General features: G+C 39.8%; 1 protein-coding gene across 1 annotated transcript in view; it reads left to right on the forward strand.

Annotated features, from left to right (window-relative positions):
• Positions 1-2,428: 2,428 nt before the first annotated feature.
• The window catches only part of samd12 (sterile alpha motif domain containing 12), a 135,487-nt gene continuing 111,445 nt past the window's right edge, over positions 2,429-26,470 (forward strand). Inside the window, exon 1 of the mRNA XM_085346886.1 lies at positions 2,429-2,447. Within this exon, the coding sequence (XP_085203012.1) occupies positions 2,435-2,447 (13 nt within the window). The 5' untranslated portion in view covers positions 2,429-2,434. The remainder of the gene's footprint in view (positions 2,448-26,470) is intronic.

A 26,470-nucleotide genomic window follows, 5' to 3' on the forward strand; every position in this document is an offset into this window, starting at 1 on the left:
CATAGGGTGAATATAAAAAAATAAAATTACACCTTGTGATATTAACACTGCTTTCATTCAAAATTAGCACAAAAGAGATAGGTCTATTGATCTATTGGTCATGAGAATGCAGCATATTAACCACCAGCAATTATCTTACATTGTCTTTGTCTGTGTCTCATTTATTTATCAGCATTCAGTTCCACTATGGCTGTTTTAGATCCAAACTACAACAACACTGCACACTGAGGACCGTAGCATCATCTGTTCAGTTTTTGGACAGGAATTGCACTTTGCACAAAATTCTTTAGGGGTATTTTCATTAGTATCTAAAATGATAAAGTATCTACATGAAAATAAGTTATAATTACTATTTTTTTCTTCTTATCCTTATAAAGTAGTTAACCTACTGCTTTTGCCCAATTGCACACATCAGTGATCGAGAAAACGGGTGTTGATAACTGTAATTGTTTTCTTTTGGCAATCTGTCATCTTTCTATTACTCACTGTATACTTTTAATGCCATTATTCACCGTCCTCCACACGATCCAACAAAAATACAACTATACGTGTAAACTGGAAATTAGTCGATTTAATTTGCTGGCTCGATGGAGTTTAATTCCTGTATCTTTAAATAAGAAAGCAATAAACATCTACTTAATGCATAGATCATAGATGCATAGATCTTCTTTGAACAAAACGTTCCACTTTAACTAGAGTAGAGCCGCGAGACACATTATGGGACACAGCCTGGCTGAAGACTAAGCGAACAGGAAAATATTCAGTTAAAATAGAAATCTGAATATACTGAATGAAACTTGAATATATTTGATGAAAGTCAGATTATATTGAATGAAAGTCTGGATTTATTGAATGAAAACTGACGTTGCAAAGGCTCTGGCGCCATCTTGTGTTTAAGACGTATAATATTGTGTCGCTACAAGAAGTAGCTCAACAGGGGAGCAGCATTCCTAAGTAATGAAGACATAATTCTCTGGAAAATGCTTGTACTGTCGTAATTAGTACTAGTAACAGTAACATATATATTAATTCCCCAATCTCCCACGGGGCTGTCTTTATCCTTCGAGCTTGGCTCCAGTTACCATGAGGACCACTGTTTCCTTCACCTCCACATCTTCTCCAGCTCCTTTCTCAGCCCTTGTTATTTCTCAAGTTTCTTATGTTCCTTCTTCTTAATATTGCGATCACTTGGTATAGCTACATCAATCACTACAGCCATCTTCCTCTGCTTGTCCACCACTACTATGTCTGGTGGCCTCTACCTGCATTGTTGCCTCAATAATCCACCTGTTAGTAGTAGCTGAACCTGATTAACAATCCCCTCTGCTACCTAACTGACTAGATCAATATCCCAGAAATTTGACTGACTTGATGCTATACTCTGATTAAAAAGGGTTTCTATAGTTTTGTGATGACTGTAGTGATCACTGGACTGTAGTCACTGTAGGCAGCGTAGGGTTTATATTAATTTTTAAGATCCCGAATTTGGTGCTTTGATGATGTTGGTCAAGCACTGTCTAGCATGTCAATCTAAAATCTGTCATAGATATATCATTCACTCAAGAGATATGGTGACAGCACAGACCACCTGGATAGTGACAGATTGAGCTTAGGCTATAATACTAATACTAATACTACTACTACTACTACTACTAATAATAATAATAATAATAATAATAATAATAACAACAAAAGCATCTGATGTAACAATGGACTTGAAACAGATTTGGAAGGTGACAAAGGAGGTGCCACATCCAGTCATCAGGCCCCAGTGTGTGAAAGCTCCACTGTTCTATCAGGATCCAGTAAGACAGACAAAGAGCTACAATGTAATTATCAGTGAAATTAACTCTTGATTGTTCTCTAGCTGCTACAGTAACAAAGTGGTGGGATTGTGTTCAAACATTTGGCTCATGAACTACTGACCAAAGACCTAATTAGTTAAAAGGAGGAAGCAAATTATTTCTCCTGCGTAGACAACAGGATTTATCTTATATGTCAGCTCCTGGCTTCCATTGTGTAATTGTACCAAGCTTAAAATCTAGATCCAGTGGGTGTGCTTTCTCTCACATAATATGCAAGCTAATTTTTTATTCTTTTTTTTTTAACTTGTGTGTGTGTGTGTGTGTTCTGTCCTGCAGACTTTGATTTAATTGCGTTGAAATGTGCTGCGTACACAGACATTTGCCTCGCTGTTTCCAGCTACGGCTAAAACTGCTTTCTCTGCAAAACCCAGGAAACTTCCTCTTCCTTCCAGTAAGCGCTGAGCCTACACTTCCCAGAATCCTTTAAGGCGCGGCAGCAGCTGTGCGCTCCGGCTTGCCCGCAGCAAAGTGGTGATAACACACCAAACAAGGTACAATGAGCGAGCGTTGACTTTTACATTTCGTCTGCTCCCCTTTGCGAGTGATGCCCAAATCTGTGGAGTAGCACCATGGCCGTGGAAGGTAAGGCGCCTCACAATGCGCTGCCCACACCGGCGTGTCAGGTTTTTTGTGTCCTTTCTAATATTGCATACAATAGTATAGTTATCATATGAAAGGATTTACACGATTCAGCCAAGACACAGTCAGGTCAGCTGTGAAAGGCTGTGATTGGGTGATGTTGTAGCCTCTGCTCTGTCAGCGTTAGATGCGCCGTTTTGGTCATCTTCTCCGAGCCTATTATTACGCTGTACAATTGAATCAATGTACGGCTGGTATTCAGAGTGCTGATCCATGATCACACACCATAAAGCCTCGTGTTAACGCGCAGCCTCTTTCTGTATTTACATTGTGGCAGCCTGTGCGCCTCGACGTTGCTCTGCGATTGGAGCCCCGGTTAACAGGTCTGCGACCGAGGATCGCCGAAGTCCTTTGACACGGTCGCCTCGGCATTTTCTCTGGAGGATTCTGAATCACTTTTATGAGAGAACATAAGATAAACCCATCTCTGCTAGGATTTATTCACGGGTCTTTTTCGTGATGCAACAGCGCGCCGTGTGAGCGCTCAACCTGTTCCACAAGAACAGTCTCTTAGAGGCTGCTCGCCTGTCAGCAGGTGGTGTGGCATGTGGACAGGGGTGGTCACCTGCCTCTCCCCGTGAGTGTCAATACACAGTTAGTTAAGGTGCTCGCTCCGGACGTTTGAGGTGAGGGAAGTGGCAGTCAGTGAGTCACAATGCTCGGCCAGTCTCCTCACCTTATCGGAGGCATCCTGTGGATCCAGAATCCAATGAGAGGTATGTCAGAGGCATGCTTTAAACGCATTGAGTGCAGCCAGCTCTCTCGCTTGAGAGGGCTTCTCCAGTCCTTTGTTTGTGTATTTCCCCACGCAGGTATGTTTGGTATGACATTTCGAAGCGCTTGCATAGCCAAGATCAGGTTTTTTATGTGGGACGTTTGTGTGCACAGCCATGTCTGTGTATTGTCTGACCTGAACCAGTCTCTCTTGTTTTCTTTGGTTTAAGTTATCTTAGTGAGGATACGGGTTTTTTTGTTTTGTCCAGGATGTATGTGTAGTGGCATTGATAGCACAGATTAAACAGCGAGATGAGATAAATGCTGTCTGACTGCTGTTCCCTTCATTTTCTCTAATGTTAAGGTCCTGTTTAAGATTTTAGTGAAGCATTTGTGCTTGCCCCTAGAGCCTTTGATCATACTTCTCCCCTCATTGGTTAAACCTATTGTAAGGTTCAAGGCCGCTTTAAACATTCTCAAGCTCTGTGTTTGGCCCCCAGTCGAGAAATGTTGCAGCCACGAAGTTGTGTCTTTACTGCTCCGATGATATTGCATCTTAATAGGGCAGATAGCTGAACAACAGGTATAGAGACGTCATCTGTTTCAAAGCATCTTAGATACAACCTTTCCAGAATATTCCCCTGTATAGTTTCATTCATGCACCTCTTGAGATTCATCATTCAAAGCTGTAAGAGCAAGGCTGTCTGCAGATGCACTCTTTGTTCCAAAGCTGCGTAGTTTGTCTGTTGTCCAGTTTCAACCATTTCTTCAAGGAGCAATAGCATCAGTCCTCAGCCACACCACAGCTAAAAGTCATGACATCACTTCATTTTTCCCATGAAATGATTTAATGCTCCCAAAATCATCTTACAGGATTGGCACCTCTATAGGAGATAGTCTAACAAAATGTCACCACTTAAGGCTTGAGCAGTTCATGCAGCTATGGAATAAATCTTTGCATTCGAACACGATTCATTTACTTGTGTCACTCACAGAGATGAATTATGAGTCACGTCCCTATTCACTGAAGCTGCAACAGCCACAATCTGAAAGAAAATCACACACACACAAACCAAGCTCGCACAAACTTTTCCAAAGCTGTCAGAAACATCCTGCGGAGCCTTATGCTGAAGGTAAAATGTACTGATGCTACAGAAATACTGTGACTCGGAGTAGAAGAAAGTAATATGGTATTCTCTTACTGATTCACTTTTTCCTTAAATTTAAGAGGGAAATGTTTACTTTCATCTGACAGCTGTATTTTTCACATTATAAAAGACATAGAAAAAGGATCTTACATTGAACTTAGGAGGCTTTGGGTGTGTGATACCTGAGTGGGCTACAGCTTCGGGTTTTGGTTAGAGTGTCTTGTAATGTTTCAGTTATCTAGAATTGCATGATCCTAAAATTAAATTCACACTTTATTTCAAGGCCCAAAGAAGTAAAATAGTTCAGCACCTGACAGTAAAGCAAAGATTCAGTCCAACATCAAAACATGAGTGCAGATTTGCTTAGATTACTTGATTAATCATCCCACATATTTATGTGAGTAACCACAGAGGCACACACTTCAACTCTATAATTATAATTGAATTCAGTTCAGTGTCATTTATATCGCACCAAATCACAACAATATTCGCTTCTACATTAAGAGAGAGGCACACTCAACAATCACATGAGCAAGCTTTTGGCTTTTAACAGGAAGAAACCTCCAGAGAGGTGTGGCCGTGGAGTGAGGGGCAGGGAGACAGGACAAAAAACAGGCTGTGGAACAGAGCCAGGGATGAATAATAACTAACGATTAAATGTTTAATCTGTAAGGACACATAAACGAGCGCCACTTCCTGTTTTTAATAACACTCACAAGGATGTATTTTTGCAGTTGAGTAGTTTTAATTTTGATGCTTTTAGCTCAGTTTTCTCCTTGTGATTCTAAACTTTTAATTAAGTACCGGTAAGACTTTGTAGATGTTTTTATGACATAGTATGTTTTTATTTGCTGTTGTGTTATATTTGCTAAGCAAAGGGCACTAAACCTTTTTGAGTCCAAGCTCTCTATAGTCAAATCACCTGTCAAATGAAATAGTTTATTGTTGCAAAATTAATCAGTGACTATTTGTCTTTTTTTTTTTTTTTTTGAATACAAGAGATTTTCCATGATTTTTTGTGTTTTGTTATTTTTAAAACAGAAAAGTTATATTGGTCAGGGTTCTATTTGAGCATTTTATAAATTAAACCAGCGATCCCCAACCTTTTTTGGCCATGGACCGGTTTATGTCTGACAATATTTTCACGGACCTGCTTTTAAGGTGTCGCGGATAAATACAACAAAACAAAACCAGTACCAGTACCAAAAAATAAATACAATTGATTCATAACACACAGGAAAAGACCCAGGGAAACCGAATTAACGATAAAAACGCTTAAAAAAATAACGATAAAAACCAATAAAACCCCCTGAAAACCATCAATTTGACACCCGAGCCTCAACTCTTGCAGCCCGGTACCAAACGACTCACGGACCGTGGGTTGGGGACCGCCGTATTAAACAATCAAACAGAAAATAAAAGTAAGGTTTGCATACAGTGCAGGTATATTAAATTATATGTCCTGCTTTTGTTATTTCTCCTTCCTGTTTTGGTTTCCTATGCTCACTGATCTCTACTTCTAAATTTGCCACAGTTGGCTAAAAATGCCTCTTTTTTTTCTTTTTTTTTTAGATCAGATCTAATTAAAACCATTATTTTCTCTGCAGTTATTGCTAAACTGTCCCCGCGGGTGGGACAAAGCTTGCGGCAGCATCATCACTTTTAATTTGAGATGTGATGAAAAAACAAAAAAACATCACAACAACTCTGCTGTGTCACTGTGTTCTGTTCCAGTTCTCCACCAACCCTTCCAAGACAGAGAATATAGGTCAGATATTTAATAATTTATAAGCTATGAGAGGACAAAAAAGCTCTTTGGGAAATGAGGGCTTTCGAGACTGCCACCCCAGGACCCCACTGAGCTTTACTTTGAAAGGCACTTTTGATTAGCTGTGCTTAGCCGATTCAGTTTACACAAAATAACAAAGGAAGCACAAATGTTTGCAATGCTCTTTAATGATAAGCCGGCAAATAGTTTACTTTACACTCGAGAGGAAGGTTTAATTAGGGTCTTTTAAATGGTGTGAAATTTGATTATAGCTTCTTTTAAATGATCTGTTTAGGAGCCACTGTTTTCTTGTACAAGCACTGCTTTTTTTGTTAGCATAAAAAATTCTAGAAAAAAGTCTAGTCTAGATGAAAAAAGTGAAATCTGAGAAAGAAGATGGTCATGTTTCTGATACACTCTTTGACACATTAGATTCTGAGTAAGTGAGGGTGTGTTGATTGCTCAGAACAACTTAGAGATTGATGTACATGTGTATTGATTGCAATTTTCTTGTCCCATTCCAATTTCCAGTAATTTTTTTCTGAGTGATCTTCCGATGATGTTTTAACTTTTTAACAATTCATATTTTTCTTTCATAGATCTTTAACTGACATAACAGAATGTGAGCAAAAGTCAACATTTCCTCAATGCAAAATGTTGTTAGCAAAATTTTAGGATCTTCTCTCGGTGAAGCAACTAAATATAATGTGCTGTGCTACTGGAAAGAGCTACATATACTGTAATTAACTGAAGATGAACCTTTACCTGCTGATATATTTTACCTTAAGAAAATAAGCACATGCAGCAGTCATATAACAAAACTAATCACAGGTACTTACTCAATTTTGCAGAATAACTTAGGTAACAAAACATTCACCCGTTTCTCTTTTTCGCTTTGATCGTTCGCTCATATTGAGGCTGCTAGCTGGTGGCTAGCTTTGCGTCTGAATAGCTTTAGCTTTAGCCACTTTGGCTTTGTTAGCTTCTTCAAACTGGACATGTTCAGCTTAGGTTTGATTTTAGGAAGATTTTCATACTTAGGGTTCCCCCTTGGTTTACTTTGGCAAACTTTGTGTATTCTACACTCAGACTGAGTACTGGCCACAGCCGTCATGCATGCTGCTTATAGCATGGCAGTAAGTATGTGCATGACTATTTGCTTGCTATTGCATGAAACCAACCATCTCATCTGACATACATGAGGCTAACTGACCGGTCACTGGTCAAAGCCAAGACTGCTGGAAATTGTCAGATTCTGGTACCTGGCTGGTTGATCAGTGCATCTCTGGGATGTCTATTCTGACACATAGTTAATTTGATAGGCACTGAGGTTATACTCCAGAAACTTGACACAGGATCCTTAGTGACGTAGCTTAAGATAATTTCACCTGGGGCCCTTAGCACAGATGGAGACATCAAGTGATCTTGCTTCATAACAGCTTATGTAAACAAAGTCATGACTTAATGGGGGAAATTAATTTTAGCGTTCTGCTGACTAAAGGTTGTATCATAAATGTACTGGTACAATGACTGAGTGTGAAGCTAACCATCGTATGGAGGGTAGGGACGCAGTACTGTTAAAATATGAGTATAATAGTGTATTAGTGTCTGACTCATTTATTTATGTGACAGAAATTATGTTTCAAATGAAAGAAGAGACGCGAAGAGAGAAGTTTAAATGCTGGCTCACTTTGGGTATGAAGCACGAGGGAGTAGATGCGTGGGTGTTAATGTTGGACTGTTGGTTTGGGAACTTTACAGAAATGGTCACACGCACCCACATCAGAAAGGTGTGAGCACTTCTGAACAGCAGTTCTGATAGAAGACATTGGTGCCTTAAGGCCATGTTGGGACCAAAAATAGAATAGTGTCAAACTGAAAGTGTTGGTACCGGCGGTCGCCAATGCAGGAGGACTCTTGCAAACCAAAACAATAACAGGGTTATTAAGCAAATTAAATCTTGCTTAACATTTTCCACATACCCTAACACAACTAAATCGAATAAGCTCAAGTAGATTAGCTTGTTTTATTTATGTTACAGCATTTTTTAAAATCTGTTGTTTGCAAGCATCTGTTCAGAGCAGCAAGTCAGTGTAGCTGTGATAACATTCCAGTGTATCTGATTAACCCTTCAGACCTGCTAGGTGATGTTTTATTCCCTCACTTGCAACTTGCCCATGCTGAAACTGTTTTATAAGATAACTCAGTTTTAAGATAATCTTGGGTAGATTTTAATTTTTGTAGGACAGCATAGCAGCTGTGTCTCCTACAAAATTTGATTATATCTGGTAGCGATCCGGTAGCGCAATCAGGGTGAGAACACCACATAGTAAACGTCTTAATCATTCAGCCGCCAGCATTCATTGTTATTATCAGCATGACAGAGGCTCTACATTTTTCCAGTGCTAACGTCATTATAATTTAACCAGGCAAGCTACTAAAAGGCTAACATGTGTCAGGACCATGAATTATGTGGACGTGTGCATGTACACACATATAGAAAGCGGCAAGAGCTGGACCCCAAGTCTAGTCGCAGTAGTGTTTACCCCTGTGGCTGAGGTTGTTCATTTCCCTTCTTTCTATTTGCCTCTATACATCCAGCCTCCTTGATCTGCCCTGCCCTGCTCTGCCTGTCTGTGCACCCATTCAGAAAACTCATTTCAAATCCTTCCCCCGGATCTAGCCCAGGAATAGAATTAGGAGAATAAACATGTTTATTTGAGTCAGTGGAATGGGATTACATCTTAGTCAATTTAATAAGGAGCTACTACATCGGACGAGGATCTTTCAAACCTTACTCAGCAGGAATAGGATTAAGATGACAGAAGCGGATGCAGCAAATGTCGAGGGAGAGCAGTGTTGTGCAATCGTCCTCCTTTAGGTAGGCCTACAGCCATGTTTGATGTACCATACTAAAGTGCTGCTGCCTGGAGTTTAGCATAAGAGATAAGCAAAATTAAAAATAGAAAATTAAAGTATTGGTAGGCACAAACATGCCCTCAAGCAACGTGCACAAAGGAGACTTTCTCATTAACAGACTTGCAGAGATTTCCACTACTTCCATGGATTGATGTAAAGGGCAAGTACCTGAAAGAGTCTGTCTAACAAATGTCAATGGGTTATTCATTACAATTCTATTGGACCTGTCCCTGGTCTGAGTGCTTTAGCTGGCTCAGCTTGCATTGCTGTCTCTGACTGTCAGCTTGAGAGAAAGAAATCCAGGAGAAGGAAAGGCCAAGTGTGTCTGGTCTGGACACTTTCTTTTTCCGCAGCACTAGTTTATATTCCCTCAGTTTTACTAGAACGTGTTCTGTACAAGTAAAAGGACCAATTAAAAAACACAGAAAAAAAGGCAATGACTTTAATGTTAAACTAATAAAATATGGTATGTTTTCTTAATGCCTTTTCTTATTTTGATTTCTTGGTAGTACCTCGGCAGTGTAGTGGTTGATAAATTCAGCTAACATCTAAAAGCCACTTGTTTGAGACCAGGGGGAGACATAAATGCAGAGGGTTATGTCGGAAAGGTATCTGGTTTAAAAATGTGTGCCAAATCAAGATATGTAGACGTATTCAACCTAAAGAAAAAGACTGATTTAGTAGGGAAAGTGGGCTAAAGTTTGGCTTACTGTTGTTGCATGGGTGTGACTGGGTGTGCTTGTAGAGTTTTTTCTCATGTTTAAAGACTATTGCAGCATCTTGCTCTCAGTCCTCTGGGAATCTTTGAGCTCCTGTACTGAGTATAGACACACTCATGTCTTCCACCTGACCATGTTACAAAATCAAGAGGTGCACAACAAACCAAACCAAAGTGACACTAACGTGTGAGCTAGGGATGCTGTGATACCATGGGATGTAGTAGTTGGTACCAGTACCAGCAAAATTACACTATTTTCTATTCCTACAAAGTGAATATTCCATGTACCCAAATGCTGGTGACAGACTGTTTATTTGAAATGTCAACATTATATTTTGCATATACAATATTAACGCTAATTCATGTAAACCATTGCAAACAATTTGGCCTACAGGGACATCTGTCTAAAAAATGGTAACATAAGAAGGATAATACTTTGAATTGATGTTAAATTGAAATTCATTCACCTTGAATTCTTTATTAAGTTTTGTATGCTGATCTTTTAGGTGCTTTGCTAAATTGGAAGTATTCTTTCGCTTGGTCTGAAATAAGCCAGAGAGCATCACCCCTTGGCTATCCACCTGAAGCGCAAAGTACCATACCCAACTATGCTATTCTTATCATATAGTCAGAGCAGCTGTGCTAGCTGCTTCTGGGTGTCCTCTTTTTCCTCTTCTTTTCTTCAGCAGACTAAAACACTTGGAGGCATATGATGCCCCTGGTAGTTCTGGAAGAACTGCAGCATTTGTACATGAGCAGCATACTGTGCCTACAGTATATAAATTGAAAATATTGATTCTGGTGACTTCCATAGCATGGGTTTGACATTAACTAGGTACTGTTTGGCTCACTTTACATCAAAAGGTACAATTGGCATCTTTCATTTAAGTATATTAATAACAAATAAGCCTATTTTCACTTGGTAGAAATACTATATTAGTTAAGATATTAAGCCTGCATCTTATGAAGAAAATGTGGATGTGTGTTAATATTGTTTCTTGTTGCAGGAACAACTTGATTTGCTTTAGAAGTTTAAAGGGTACATCAGTACCATAGATCCAAAACAAATATCCTAATTGCACTTAATAAATACATAAAAAAAAATTTGCATGCCTAGTGTCACTTTTCAAACTACATTGTTTAACACAATGTATGTACAGATGATTGAAGAATAACAAAAGTCGTTCTACAAAACTACATCCTTATCATTTGAAAAAAATGATGTAAAATGATGTAACCATTAACCAGCTCTCTAATTTAAAAGCACCATTACAAATTGTAGTTTTTGTTCTATTCATCTATTCCTATCACACCTGCATTAATACTTCCCTCTCATTGTATTTAAAGTTTCATCTGTAGCCTCGGGATGCTTCATGGTACAGCTCAATCAACTTGAATCATGAGCCATATGCTAATTCTGTTCTCAGAATTATAGCGATGAAAGGGAGAAAAAGTGTAAATTTTCCACATTTAGAAGTGATGAATATGCAAATTAATGAAGACAATAATGTTGTTTTATGCAGATAGCTTCTGTCTAACCTCTGTGAAGGCATTCTTAAAAATGCATTGTAAAAATACCTGGCTGATTGCATGGGTTCTTGTCCGTACCGCAAAACAGGGCAGAACAAAATTTACTGTATACAGTAACTTTATCGACCTTTATGAAGTGTGACCATCAGGGAAATTAAGCCCAGGGGAGGAGACAAATTTTGCTGAATGTTCCAGTCATTCTTTGCTTATTTCATCCTTGCAAAGCGCTCCCGGCCCTTTGTGCACTTCTCGTCTCTTTCCAAAAGGATGCCCTTTCTGCTTTTTGTGAATATTTGGCACCCCGGTGTGTCAAGTGCAAAAACTTGGCTTTGTGTCAGCTTCAGTCCCTGGTGACCATGAAGTCATCTGCGCTCCATTCTGCTGACTGATTGAAGCTGCTGATCTGAGAGTTTGGGTGTCACTGATGATATAGTGGGCACAGATGGAGAGTCATTGTCAGGTGAAGAAAATCGTTATGTGGCGTTTTTAGTGCTGTGAAGCTGATTCTTTAAAGTTCTCTTAAGGTGGAATAAACAGGAGCTTTGGTTCAGTTAGGAAGTGTGTGTGAATATGGCCCATAACAATATGGATAACTGTAAAATTACATTTTTAAAATGCAACTTTTCTAGTAGTTGTACTTTCAGAAGTACTCTGTTAAACTATATGAGCAAAGGCAGATGGTAACAGAAACGCATCCTCCACTTACAGCAGTACTCCACAGTGAAGGCCAAAAATGGACAAAATGTTAATTGTAATTCAGTTGAAGTGTTTTTCAGGGGGGTGGCAACAGAGCTAATTAGATCACTACTAATTTAATCAGGCCGTTGAAGAACAGCAGTGTGCTGGGGTACAATGAGCTCATTGCTGAAAACATCAGGGGAGCACTTTTAGATGTGCCTTACAGTGGGAAATTCAAATAGTTTTTTTTTTTAATAGGTTAGATATAATATCCTATAATTATCAATTAAAGGACTAAAATCCAGTGGTTAGCACTGTTGCCTCATAGCAAGAAAGTCGTGAGTTCAATTCCACCATCAGGCCGGGGTCTCTCTGTGTGGAGTTTGCATGTTCTCCCTGTGTTTGCGTGGGTTCTCCCCGGGTACTACGGCTTCCTCCCACAGTCCAAAGACATGCAGTTGGTGGGGTTAGTAGGTTAATTGGAAACTCTAAATTGCCCATAGATGTGAAAGCAGGAGTGAATGTGAGTGTGGCTGGTTGTCTCCTGTCTATGTGTTAGCCCTGCGACAGACTGGCGACCTGTCCAGGTTGTGCCCAGCTGGGATAGGCTCCAGGGAAGTGGATATGAACATCAGGCTGTCAAAGTGTTTGGCAAAGGTGGGTAGAGGTGGTGTTGTACCATAGAATCAGAAGGACAGACTTTTTCTCGTGCGCCTTTCCAGTATTTAAATCTTCTATCTAGTTTTGTTTCTTGGGTTGTCTTTAATATCTGCATAGTAAACTGTATGAGTGCCGCGCGGCGTGAGGCCTACATACAGTCATTCTGTCAAGTTAACATATGGCCACACAGAGCTGTAGTTTTGGGTTTCTTTCATTACCATGTTGGTTGACCAACCATGGCTTGATCGAATATGACTGGAACTAATGGAGAAATTGCATTGGTCACATCATGCCTGATGGCTGTTTAATCAGCCGGTCCCTCCTTAAAGCAGAAGAATGTAAACAGTTTGTGTCTCTATATGAATTCTGCTTTTTGAAGTGACACTGTGATACCGAATCATGACTCTGCATTGTAAGCATTACGTGTATCTTAAGGCAGTAAAAGCTAGTTGATATTGAAATATATTACACATATAAACATATACGATGTCTAGGATTGCTATATTGGTAAAGCAGCTTCAAACTTCTTCAAATAAAACAAGTGAAAGGTTCAAAGCATGTCTTGTATACCGTACCTGGTAACTGATGAGATTTGAGTCAAAAACTTTTGATATTAATATGTAATAGTTTCTGTTGTTTTGGGCAAATGGAGGAAGTTTGAGTTTCATTAAATATTAATAGTTGTTACTCAGTTCTAAATTAAGACACTCTATTTTTTCACCCTTTTACTGTCTGCCTTTGAAGCAGAGCATGCTAACAGCTTTATGCCTGGAATACAGGCATAAAGCAGCATCACAGCAAGCCAAAGTGAAAAGCAGTTATATTTAGCTCATATGTATTTGCAAAGTGGGTCAGTTCGGTCTGTCTTTTTCTTTCCAGCTCTGTCTCACTTGACTCATTGTGTCTGTCTTTCGGATTTTTACTTTAAGTCACCGTCCAACTTTTTTTTTTTTCCACCGTCTCTCAATCCATCATTCTCTCTCTCTTTTTATCCTCCCTCACACTCTTCACCTAAGAAATATTCAAAGCTGAGCACATCTGCGCCTGCTTGACACAGTCCCAAGCAGCCATGGCTGATGGAGCCCTGGGGTTGTAGAAGGCAGTCTATGAAGTTTGAATGCAGTTAACTTTTGATGGGATGTCAGGGTGAATTAAGAGCCCGTAGAGTCTAGCTGGCTGGCTAACTCATTACATGGTTTCACTTTGATAGTTAGTCATGCAGTCAATCCTCATTGTCTCAGCAGCTGACATATGAACATAACCACAGCCTTATGAGTGTGCATGAGCAAAATTAATGGCAACGATTCCAAAAAGCTTCTTTTAAGGCTGACTTAGTCGTCTGAGTATCCTGTTTAAAATCCCATCTAATCATTTCAGAGTAGTGAGATTCTCTCTTTGCTTTCTACGTATTAAATGCACAGTTTATAAATTAAGCTGCATGGGGCTCTCTTGATCACAAAAATAACAAAAAGCATATTGAAATGAAATCACGAAGTAGCGTAGTTGTTGACCTCACCGCTGCTTATGGACATCTGTTAATTGATCTCTGGGCTCCCCCAGAAAATAAGACAATATTTTCGATATATTTGCATTAAAATGACTGATAAATTTAAGAAATAAGGAATAGATATGAGAAACACCCTTCAACCATGTTAGGAGTGTTGATATTACATAGTTTGTCCAACAGAGGGCACTCTGCAACTGTAATTAGTGTTAATGTTTAGAGCGTAAACAAGTAATTCAACTCCATTGTCATATTTTCCCCAGTAAGAACTCTTAAATAACTCCTTACTAACCAATGTTTCGTGTGTCTGAAAGGGAAAAAATAAAATCAGTACTGGAGCAGCACCGTGGAACAGTCGTTAGCACTGTTGCCTCACAGCAAGAAGAATTTGAATCCACCACCTGGCTGGTGCCTTTCTGTGTGGATTTTGTGTGTGTCTAAGTTAGCCTGCCGACAGAATGGCAACCTGTCCAGGGTCTACCACGCCTTTTACCCTGGGATAAGTTCCAGCGCCACCACAATCCTGAATTGGATATGTGGGAGAAAATGGATATACGGATGAAAATATCTGCATCAATCTTAAAAATCCTTAATTATTGTGCTCTAATTGTTTAAGATGTTTTCATATTGTGTCATTTCAGTCTAATTAAACAGCCACAGGTTACTAATGAAATGTTGATTGCTATTAGGGAAATCCCCAAATATTTTTTTTTTGTTTTGTTTTTGTTGCATAGATGTTCAATTTTTCATATCAGAATATTCTGATATTCTTTTATAAAATGTGGACATATGTAGCTACAATTTAAGCTTGGAAGCTCATTCTCCACTCTGGTTACTGTGTCCGATTTAATGACTTTATTGCAGGATTTACCAACTTTTTTCTGTAACCGGCCCTCCTCCTGAAACCCTCTCGAGTCATCTCCGGAAAAATGTATAAACAGTATTTTGTGATCAAAGGAGCCCAAAACCTGATAGCTTCTTGGGGACAGCACTGTTGCTAACTAAAAAAAAATCACTGACATATAAATGTGGAAATCTTACATATTATAACTTTTTACTGCTTAACCGAATCACTGAAGCCACTGAACCTAAATGTAACATTTCGCGCTCGTGTTTCCATGCACAGTCAGCCTGATCTTAATCCTTGGCGCACCTACCTGCTCACAAACGGGAAAAACAAACATGTATGTATGTAAAATGTAAAATGCATTGCACCATGGGGCATATTACTTTTGCATTACTTTAGCAATACTCTGCTTCTGATGCACTGTTGCATATTTGAGATTTAACAATATGAGCCTTAGGCCACCTGTGTACACACTGGCACAAATCTCTGTTCTAATGAAGGCACAGGAGTATTAACAAACTGACAAAAAGTTGGCAAAAGCACATCGCAGCACTTTACAGAAAAATCTCGTGCGCACAGCGATCCTTTTGGATGCTGCAGGTCTAACTGCTGATCATTGATTTTGCTACCTGTTGAAGGTCAGGCTCTGGCGGCTTGTTGTTGGTCGGCATGCACTCGGCATTAACATCAACCGGGGTCCAGGGTTGTGCATTATTGTGTAACAGAGTTAAGCATATTGTCATGATGCTTGCAGAAAGAGCTGATCTTCCGATAGAGATAGTGGGTAGTTGTTTGTGGCATGGGCACAGTTTTGACTTTATCATCACATTTTTGTCTTTTCGTGAAATAAAAATTAAAGCGAGCATTTATATTTGGACTCCTCAAATATTGTAGACCACTCCACTAGTTTTTTTGTTTCTTCTGCCACAAAAACTTAAGTGAGCTGATTCAATTTCAAGTGTGCAGAAAAGGGGCATGTTTGACTTCAAATCTGGTGATGACAACAACAGAGCTGACCCACTGAACGTCATGTTCTGTGACTGTTACCTGAGCTCACCTGAGTCCCAGATTGCAGAGGCAGCTCATGAATGTTAATGTAGCCGGGGAAGGCTTTAACAGTAGGTGTATTAATAACTCATGGATCAGTTAGTGTAAAAGAAGGGTGCCCTACTTTTTCAGTGTTCAGAAGCATAAAAACCTAAACTATGCACAGCTTGAAGTCAAATACCACAGAGCAAATGGTTTACATAACCATGTGTTCTCCTTCTACTCAAAGCAGCAGCACCTCTTCTGTAAGGCACTTTAAATACTTTTAACAAACTTGCTGCAGTCTCTTATTAAACACTGCCAATTAAATTTTGTTACTGAGCAGAAAATGCTTAAATTGTACATATGGTTGTCAAACTCAAAGAATATCTTGATCTTGTTTAATTCTGATAGAAGAGCCTTTGAAATCCTTTTTAATCTTAAAGAGCTTTGCAAAAGAATAAGTAAAGCGATCACGTACATGTAACTTTCTTTTGTCTCTCTGGGCAGCGAGTTTATTCTACAGGCTCCTGTCCAGAACATCCGATACCGGAGGCCATGAGGTTCATTTCCTGTCGCCTTCTAGTTTTCAGATACATTCTAATTAGTACTTTAGTTAGCATGTAACAAGGATATAACTGTCTGCTGTCCCTGACTGATGGAGATGCTCTTTCCAAGGTCCTCGGGGGCAGACAACTGAGCAGACACACTCCTCTCACACGTTTACACACTCTTCTCACATTTTCTTTTCTAATTTGGAAAGCAGAGGATGGACACCACAAGTAGATTTGCTAGGTTTGCTCACTTTCTCCGAGCAGACTGGGCGAGAATTACAAACGCACACAGTGTTTGGAAGGTGTCTTCACAGCTTGTGCGTACGTCTTTGTCTGCATATATACATGCAGGGTTGTGTAACGTCTGCACATCACTCTGAATGCATGCAGTGTTCGCCTGGGCACACATGAACGTGTGGGAGCTAACAGGAGAGAGATAACAGATGGGGGCAACTGACGATGTGCCTGGAAAATATGTGCAAATCCGCACATTTACTCCCAAATGCCTTAGTTATTTTAGATGTAGAGTTTTGCATGTTTCCAGCCATGTGACAGAGACTGATTTCTGATTCAGCTCTAAGCTACCGTTAACATATAAAAAGAGTCACAGCTGCGCAGTTGACTGAAATGCCATGTTCTCTACATCCTGCTAGTTTGGGTGCCAGAAAACCTCTTCAAATTCCCCTAGAGTGTCTGCTGGCGCAATTGCTCTGGAATGAAGGCACCCACGTCCTTCCTGTCCTGTGTACATGACTGTTAGCTTATTACATATTAACTTGTTTCACTAAAAGTTCTGGAAGCAGGAAAAAAACAAACTCAAGGTCTCAAAGCAGCAGTTTGTACAGTCTCCAGTCATCTGGCTCGCCCTGGCCTCTTTCTCTAGGCTTTGTTTCTGGGTCATAACAGTTGATTCTATTCACAAACATTTCATTCTGCTACACCCTGGGAGTCAGCCAAAGAGAAAGAGATCACTATGAGCGTGAGCGTCCACACAGAGCAAACATCACTTTTGATTATGGACCCACTACTGGTTTCACTTTGAACCAGCTCGTGCTGTGAAACACTGGCTCTAAAGTTAGTGCAGAAATTTGCTGTCTGGCTTCTTCCATTTCCCCTCTTGGAAATGTGCTTTTTCTTTCCACTGGGTTTCTTGCATGGGTGTAGTTTTATGAGGAGATAGGGAAACACATCGGCCTCGGTACATATTTAAATCATCTCACCCTCTGTTAGCTCAGTTAAGTGTTCAATTATAGGAATTCACTTGGTCATTCAGTCATTAGATTTATTGAAAGCTTTTTTTGCATGAAGAAAAACCATAAATGTCAGGCTACAACCACGTTGTACAGCTGATGCAGTGGGCTGGGGGACTGCATTTATATTTAAATATCTCCAATTTAATTCTGAACATAAAATACCCAAACCCCTGGAAGAGTCTGAACGTTAAGTGCACAAGAATGCCATTTACACAGTTGTTTAAGTGGGTAAATATGCAACATACAGTCCTGTTCAAGTCTTAAGCTACCGCTCGTTTTTTTATAAATTGGTAGGACAATGGGAATACGGTGTTTTACTGAATGGTGCGAACATAAATGGAAATACAGCATAATGTTTCTAATGGAAGTCAGTATTTAGACATGTGTCTTTTTGTCTTTCTCTCCTCACTCCCAACCAGCTGCAGAAGATGACGGCCCCTTGTTAAAAGGGAGTTTTTCCTTCCCACTGTCACCAAGTGACTGATTATAAGTGGTCGTCTGATTGTTGGGGTTTCTGTGTATTACTGGAATGTCTTTACCTTACAGTTTAAAGTGCCTTGAAGCGCCTGTTGCTGTGTTTTGGTGCTTTATACTGTAAGTAAGACTGAATTGAATAGTTTTCTGTGTTCATTATTCTATCAGTTTTGAAAAGATCCCCAACACCACAGGCTGGAATCCAGCCCCAAACCATAACAGCATGTTTTACAGATGGCTGTAGAGAGTCATTATTGTACATCTCTCCTGACCTCTGACGATGATGGTCGACTCTACACCACAAATTTCTAAGTTGGGTTAATGAGTCCATAAGATGTGTTGTCCCAGATTTTCAGTCCAGTTCTTGTGTAATTTGGCATATCTCGGTCTTTTCTCGCCATTTCCTTTCCCAACCTTCCACTTTTTTTGAGCTTCAGTGAATATTATATGGATGAACTGATGATGCATCACATGTGTCTCTCAGGTTCTGTCTGGTCTTCGCTGTACCCTTTTACCCATTTGTTAAGGACATGACTTTGAGATACGGTTTATCTGCTGTAGATAGTTTTTAAGGTCTGCCACTTCTTATTTTTTCCTCCACTTGTCCATTTTCCTAAAATTTTTACAGCAGACTGTACAGCATGCCAGGATATGCCATGTTTTGGGCCAATAGCTTCCTGGGAATCACAGTTAAGTGCAAAAATAAGGTTATTTTTGCATTATTTTTGTTATATTTTGCCATCTTTGGAAGTTTTCATAGATTCGTCTAAAGAAATGGGAACAAATTGTGTTTTTGCGTTAGGCTTCTTGCAACAAAGTGTCTGATGATATAATTCAAAATGGGTTGTTTTCTAAATTGTCTGGTACGTCCCTTGAGTTCGGTGCCCTTTTTATATTTGAATGGTCAGAGTTAAGTGGCTTAAGAAACCAAAAATATATCTCTGAAAATGGATCAGTATAAGGATTTGACTAAAAATGAGTGAAAGGGGACAACATCCAAAGAAAAAATGTGAAAGATAAAAGCCTGAATAACTATTGCTCTTTTGCAAAGTACTGTATGTAATATTACACCATTTCAGATTGTATTACAGCTACAGACAATGTCCCTATCTATTAAGCATCACACTAATCAATTAAAATCTTACCCAATAACTGTCCAATGCAGTAAAATATTAAATATTCACTTAATAAATACATTCAGACTTACCCATTAGATATATCTAATTTTCCATGAGATCTCCAATGCTCTCTATTAAACTGCAGTTGGTGACATTTGCAACCATCAATAAATTTCTTGAGTGCTTTTTATTTAAACTGGTTTTCCACACTGTGCTTACTTTAACTGTTTTTATACACACAAAACATATTTTCAAGAAGTTAAAAAAATATTCTGATCTTTATCTTATTCATATTTGTAGGCTATTCAAACATTATTTGAGCTAACAAAACACTAACTTCAGTCATTTCCATCTTTATTGAATACACCTAGTAATAACTCACAATGCTGAAAAAGGAAAGTTAATATGTGAATCTAGTAACTCTTTGTACCAGCTCTAGCAGCAAAAACTTCTATTAGACATTTTATAGCAGCCTCAGGGACTTTACTCAAATAAGAAGCTATTTTTGGACCTGACATTACTGTTTCAGTTCGTTGATATTTGTAGGATGTCCTGATTTAGGTCATGCCATGGGATCTCAGTAATGTTAAGGAAAGCGCTGGGAATTCTGAATGACTTCTTGTTGATTTACTGGTGTGGTCTGGGTTACTGTCTTGTTACATCACCTAACTTTGAAGTCATGGACTGCAGCGCTGACGCTCTACTGTAGGATTTCAAGAGGTGTGTCAAATCTCAGTGTTCACTGGTACTCTGATGCAATATTGAGTAGTTCTAAATTCGGCTTGTTGCACCTTTAACACTATAGTGCTGCAGAGGAGCCAATTCATGGCCAATGTATCAGCAGTGTCACCAAGATGCTTTTTTTTTTTTTAAGTATGAGGGGATGTGAACAGGACTCCACATTGATGTAAAACACTTATTAAACTTAAAAAGACTGTTTGACTTTCTTTTTTTTTTTTTTGCTATTACACTGAAAACAGTAGATCCAAATTTAAAATGGAACAAAAGCTGCAGCTGTTGCAGTTGTCGTTTCTTTCAATTATGAATCCCAGTTTTTCAACGTCTGTGAACTTCTGCCTGAGAGGGGTTACCCTGCGGTCACTGAAGTTGGACTTCAGTTTCTGGCAAAGATAAGACACAGCTGCCTGTCTCTTCAGGAGTGCACAGTCTGAGAATACAAAGATCCTGATTATTTCTGGTCAAATATGACATGACTGGGCTTCTCTGCAAACAGCCCCGAAAAGCCTTCTAGACTAAATAAATGTTAAGGAAAGAAAATGCATGCAAAACTCCATATGCATATGCTAGCCACGCCTTGGCCGGATTACTGGCAGACCTGATGAATCAAGAAATCACTTAAATAGAAGCTGTCTGACAAAGTGAAGCAGGGTAAACGATCTCAAAAGTGTGAAGTGACACAAAATCATTGACATACATCAGTGAGGAAGTGATTGCAAAGACATTTCTAAGCCATTTGTAAACCTTCTCAGGAATATAATGACTCCAAGACTGCACTGATGATTAATCCAGGAGGTCACAAAAGTCCCCAGAACAACATCTAAAGAACTGCAGGCCTCACAAAGTCAGTGTTCAGTATTCAACAAAAATAAAATGACTGGGCCCAAATGGGAGAGTTCCAATAAGAAAACCACTGGTGACCAAAAAGGATACTAAGTCCTGTGTCACAAAAACATCTTGAATATCCACAACATTTTGTGAAATGATGAGAAAAAGTTTAGCTTTTTGAAGGTTTTGAGTCCCATTAGATCTGTTGTAAAACCACAACAACATTTCATAAAGAGAACATCATATCAACAGTCAAACATGGTGGTGGTAGTGTGATACCTGGATGGCCTGGATGACTTGCCAAATTTAATGGAACCATGAATTTTGCTTTCACCAGAAAATCCTAAAGGAGACTGTTCAGCCATGAGTTTGTGCTCTGAAGCTCAAGTGCTTGGACAATGATCCAAAAACACACCAGCAAGTCCACTCGAATGGCTCAAAGCAGCCCAGTCAAAGTCAAGGACCTCTGATTGGGATGCTTTGGCATGACCTTAAATGGGCTGTTCATGCTCATAAACCCTCCAATGTGGCTAAATTAAAACAGTTCTGCAAGGAAGAGTGGGCCAAGGTTGCTCCACAGTGATGTGAAAGACTCATTGCCAGCGCTCGATTGCAGTTGCCAACTGTACACAAGCAGTTATTAGGTTTAGTGAGCAATTACTTTCTCACATAGGGCCAGAAGAGTTTGAATGTTCTTTCCCTTAAAATATGAAATCAGTGCATTTTGTGCTTATCAGGTTATCTCTGTCTAATCTTTGTTTGATGATCTGAATCACTGTATATATTTTTTTGTCGGCATGAACTTGTCAAGTCCAAAACCCTTAAAATTTTTATTATAGCAGTCAGTTTATTCAGTGTGCCTACAATTTTTCATGGCAGGCATACAAACAGATTCCTGCTGGTTGGTCCTTTTCAGATTCAATTGATAATGGCTGCTCGTTTAAAAGTCATGTACAGTAATTAAGAGAACCAGAGTTACGTAAGACTAATCTAATTCTTACTTTATCCTCCTCTAATAGAAATGCATTTGGCTTTGAAGCGATGGCAGTTTTCGGTAACAATTCTACGTAAGTGTGCTCCATTCATTTTCTCTCCTCATTTCCCAACACCGAGTTCCATTGATAGAAAAAGAACGGAGTGGGAGAATGGAGGCGGATATCCTCCCTCATCTATCTCTCTTCCCTCGCAAAGCTTTCACGGCGCATGTCAGCGAGGAGAGAGGGAAGAATGTAATGGTGCTATTTATAGCAACTGTTGCTATTTTAAAAAAAAGAGAGAGAGAAAAGAAAATCTATCTTTTAGCCCTCTATCCACTCACCCTTCTTCCACAGAAACAATGACAGGCCAGTGCGGCTGTCCTTTCTGTTTGCTGTGGTCCTCCCCCTTTGCCTAACTCCTCTCACCATCTTCTCACCCGTCCATCCATTTAGTCTACTTGTACCATTGTTCAGATGCTCTTAGCAGAGGATGTATAATTCATTTCTCCTCCAGAGTGGTTGCACACCAGTCATGAATTTAGTCAGGGTGAGGAGGGGAAGGGGAAGGAGTGAGCTGGGAGGAGAGAATAAAGAAGCAGTGAGAGGGAGCAATGCATCGTGCCACGCATCTCAATTCGGCTTTGTTTAAAACATGGCCCGCTCATGTATGATCTTTGTATGGTTTAAATGGGGCTTCACGGGGCTCTGTTCTTTAATCAGGAATCAAACAGCAGGACTATAGCTGTGTCATGTTTGACATTTTTCTTTAAAGTAGTAATACACAACATAACATAATGACCGCTGACAGGTGAACAACACTGATTATCTCTTCATCATGGCACCTGTTAATGGGTGGGATATATTAGGGAGCAAGTGAACGTTTTGTCCTCAATATTGATGTGTTTAAAGTAAGAGAAATGGACAATTGTAAGGATTTGAGTGAGTTTAATAAGGACTAAACTGTGGTGCCTAGATGGCTGTTTCAGAGCATCTCCAACACTGCAGCTCTTGTAGGGTGTTCCCAGTCTGCAGTGGTTAGAATCTACCGAAGGTGGTCGAAGTCAGAAAGAGTGGCGAACCAGTGATAGTGTCACGGGTGGCCAAGGCTCACCGATGCACGTGGTTCATACGCTCAGCATCTGTGGGATGTGCTGGACAAACAAGTCTGATCCATGGAGGCCCCACCTCGGAACTCACAAGACTTAAAGGATCTGTTGGTGACAATTTGGTACCAGATTCCACAGCACAGCTTCAAGTGGTCAAGTGGAGTCCGTGCCTCAGTGGGTCCGGGCCGTTTTGGCACCGAAAAGGAGACCAACAGAATATTAGCCTCATAATATTACACCTGATCGGCGTTTGTAGTCCATCCATCTATAAGTAAGCCTTGTTAGTTAATGTGGCATATTTTAGAGCAACTTGCCTTTTGTCCTATTAGAAAACGAAGAAAGCTGGTTAAAGATGTCACACAGAGAGTCGGTCAGTGTGTTAACCAAGTGTAGAGTGATCCTTAAACAATCAGTAGACTGCCTCACACTTTGAGTACAGGTATCAAAAAACACAAGTAAGAAAAGAGGCATGTGGGAGAGGAATAGTTCATATATAGTTATATATTAAAAGCTTTGCTTAAACAAAATTTAAATCATAAAAGTAGCAGAGGTAGTTAACGGTGACGTATCACAGCACGCGTACTATTTTAAGGCTATTTAAGGCATGGTTCATCTTGCTTTAGAATAGGTAACTCACTCCAATGATTCCTAATGTAGGGATTAAATCACAAATTAAAGATTTTAATTATTTTAATTACAGGTGGTTGGTATAGCAAAATGATATCACAACATTTCAAGAAAATCTCCAATAATTATTTTTCAGTCGATATAAGGAAAAACAAATACTAAATAACATCCAGTCAGACATTGCAGCTTGCAGGCAGGAGCATTTACTTATTGGTGCAAACAACATGAGCGACCTTTTTCCTTTTCCTTCTTTCCCAATGAACTAGTGTCACTGATGACAGACTGCCTAATTCACAGTGTGAATCCATTACCACAAGGTGCAGCAGCATTATAGTGCAATACATCAAATGCAAACCCAAAAGCAGCTTAGTCAGTGTTTTCCAAATGTCAAACATTTAAGTAAGTAATAATAACAATAATATTAATAAGTAAAGTGATGTAACCTTGAAACTCTTATAGAGCCTGCACATTACTATCAAATAATAGAACTTGAATTGATTAATATCTTCCACCTGAGATGTTATATCTTGGCTCAGACCTTTTAAGCAGTTGATTAAAGCCATGTAACTGCATCACTAATTTCCATCCACCACTTGGTCCTCCTGTCATGTAGAGTCTAACTAGTGAGATGCTCGGTTGATTACTTTTTGGTTTCACTTCAGCCGCCATGTCTCCTCTTTGTACTGGTGGTTTTGCCTCAAGTTGGGGTTTTTTCCCACCTTTAGCTGTAACAACTTTCTAGCAGTCTGGATTTGTGCACTAGCAACATAAATGCAGATTATATATATCATCAGTATCATGATAGGACACTTTTATATTGCGTACAAATTCACTTTTTAGAAGTAACGCCTCCAGCATGGCACCCTTTATTTTAACATTACAACAAATTATCATCAGGCTCATCACAACAGCTATATAATGGATTCAATGTATTGAGCATAATCATCTGTAAGCTGCTTTGCAAACCACCCCTGCCCCAGTTTTTTCTTTCCATTCTGTGTACAGCTCAATAAATATTAGATCTGTTGTTAGCTGTGGTATCAGCTTTGTTCTTTGTAACAGTAATCTGAACAAAATCTGAGTCATTCAGGCAACTTTTGTATTAGCTCAAGTGCTCTGTGACTATATAGAATAGAATAGACTTTATTGTCATTGCACATGTCACAAGTACAAGGCAACGAAATGCAGTTTGCATCCACCCAGAAGTGCTTTAGCCATGAGATCTATCTATCTATGGTGTGATTCTAGGTCAGATATTTGAACAAATGTAGTGCACTCTCTCCCTTATTTTAAATGTGTTCACACTCTATTTCCCAGACGTATAGCATGTTGCAGTATGAGGAGGAACTATAGAAGTGAAATCTACTGTAGGTGGCCCCGCTGGTATGTTGAATGGCAGCACGGATATTGTTGCTGTTTTGTTTCAGTCCAGTCTGAACTGTGTCAGACTTGTAATTGCTCTCTGACAGTGGTCTCAAATAAGTCGCTAATTGGCAATTTTCCTGGCCGTGCTTGTCTGCCAACAAGCAGACTGGCATTTTTGTTTGGCCAGTAGAATAGAATAGAATTCAACTTTATTGTCATTGCACATGCACAGGTACAGGGCAACGAAATGCAGTTTGCATCCATCCAGAAGTGCTTTAGTGATATAGATATATTACAATATATATTAGCAATAATATAGATATGTAAGTATATTACAGAAATGGGTCTATTATGTTATAATGTACACGGTATGAAGTATGTTGTGAATATTCTATAACTATAAGTATGTACAGGCTGTAGTGAGTACAAGCTATGTACAGGATATGGACAGGATATAAATATGAAAAACTATACAGAATATGAAATAAATAACTTTACAGGAATCTGAGATATACAGCTATACAGAAATGGGAACTATGCAAGTTGTAAACAGTTGTAGGGTTAAAAATTATCGTATGTACAGAATGATTGTTTACACAGGGCTATACAGTAGTGCAGTTAAGATAAGTGAGGGTGTAGATAGTTTCTACAGAGGCTATATAAAGTGCTAGTGGTTGTGAGTGGTGGTTCACTCCATGTTATTATTGTGTGTTTGAGGGTACAGTTGTCCATTGTGTGTGTGTGTGTATGTTCAGTCCATGAGTTAACGTGGGTCAGATGTCAGGAGGCAGAGTTCAGGAGTCTGACAGCTGTGGGGAAGAAGCTGTTCCGGTACCTGGTGGTCTTAGTCCGGAGGCTCCTGTAGCGCCTCCCAGACGGCAGGAGGGTGAAGAGTCCATGTGATGGGTGACTGGGGTCTCTGATGATTTTCCCAGCCCTTTTCAGACACCGCTTCCTGTAGATGTCTTTTATGGCAGGAAGTGGTGCTCCGGCGATGCGCTGGGCAGTTTTCACGACCCTCTGCAACGCCTTCCGGTCCGAGGCAGAGCAGTTCCCGTACCAGACTGTTATACAGTTGGTCAGGATGCTCTCGATGGTGCAGCGATAGAAGTTCACCAGGATGTCTGAGGACAGGTGGTTCTTCCTCAGAGTCCTCAAGAAGAAGAGGCGCTGGTGAGCCTTCTTGACCAGCTTGGAGCAGTTGGTCGTCCAGGTGAGATCCTCGGAGATGTGGACTCCCAGGAACTTGAAGCTGCTCACACGCTCCACAGCCGTCCCCTTAATGTGGATGGGTGGATGTGGGTCAGCATTCCTCCTGTAGTCTACGATGAGCTCCTTGGTCTTCTCGGTGTTAAGCAGCAGGTTGTTTGTGTCGCACCACTCAGCCAGACGATCCACCTCCTCCCTGTAGGCG

Source organism: Diplotaxodon limnothrissa, linkage group LG22 (assembly GCF_057381915.1).
Source record: "Diplotaxodon limnothrissa isolate DT_005_m linkage group LG22, D_limnothrissa_male_GT1.1, whole genome shotgun sequence".
Lineage (NCBI taxonomy): Eukaryota > Metazoa > Chordata > Actinopteri > Cichliformes > Cichlidae > Diplotaxodon > Diplotaxodon limnothrissa.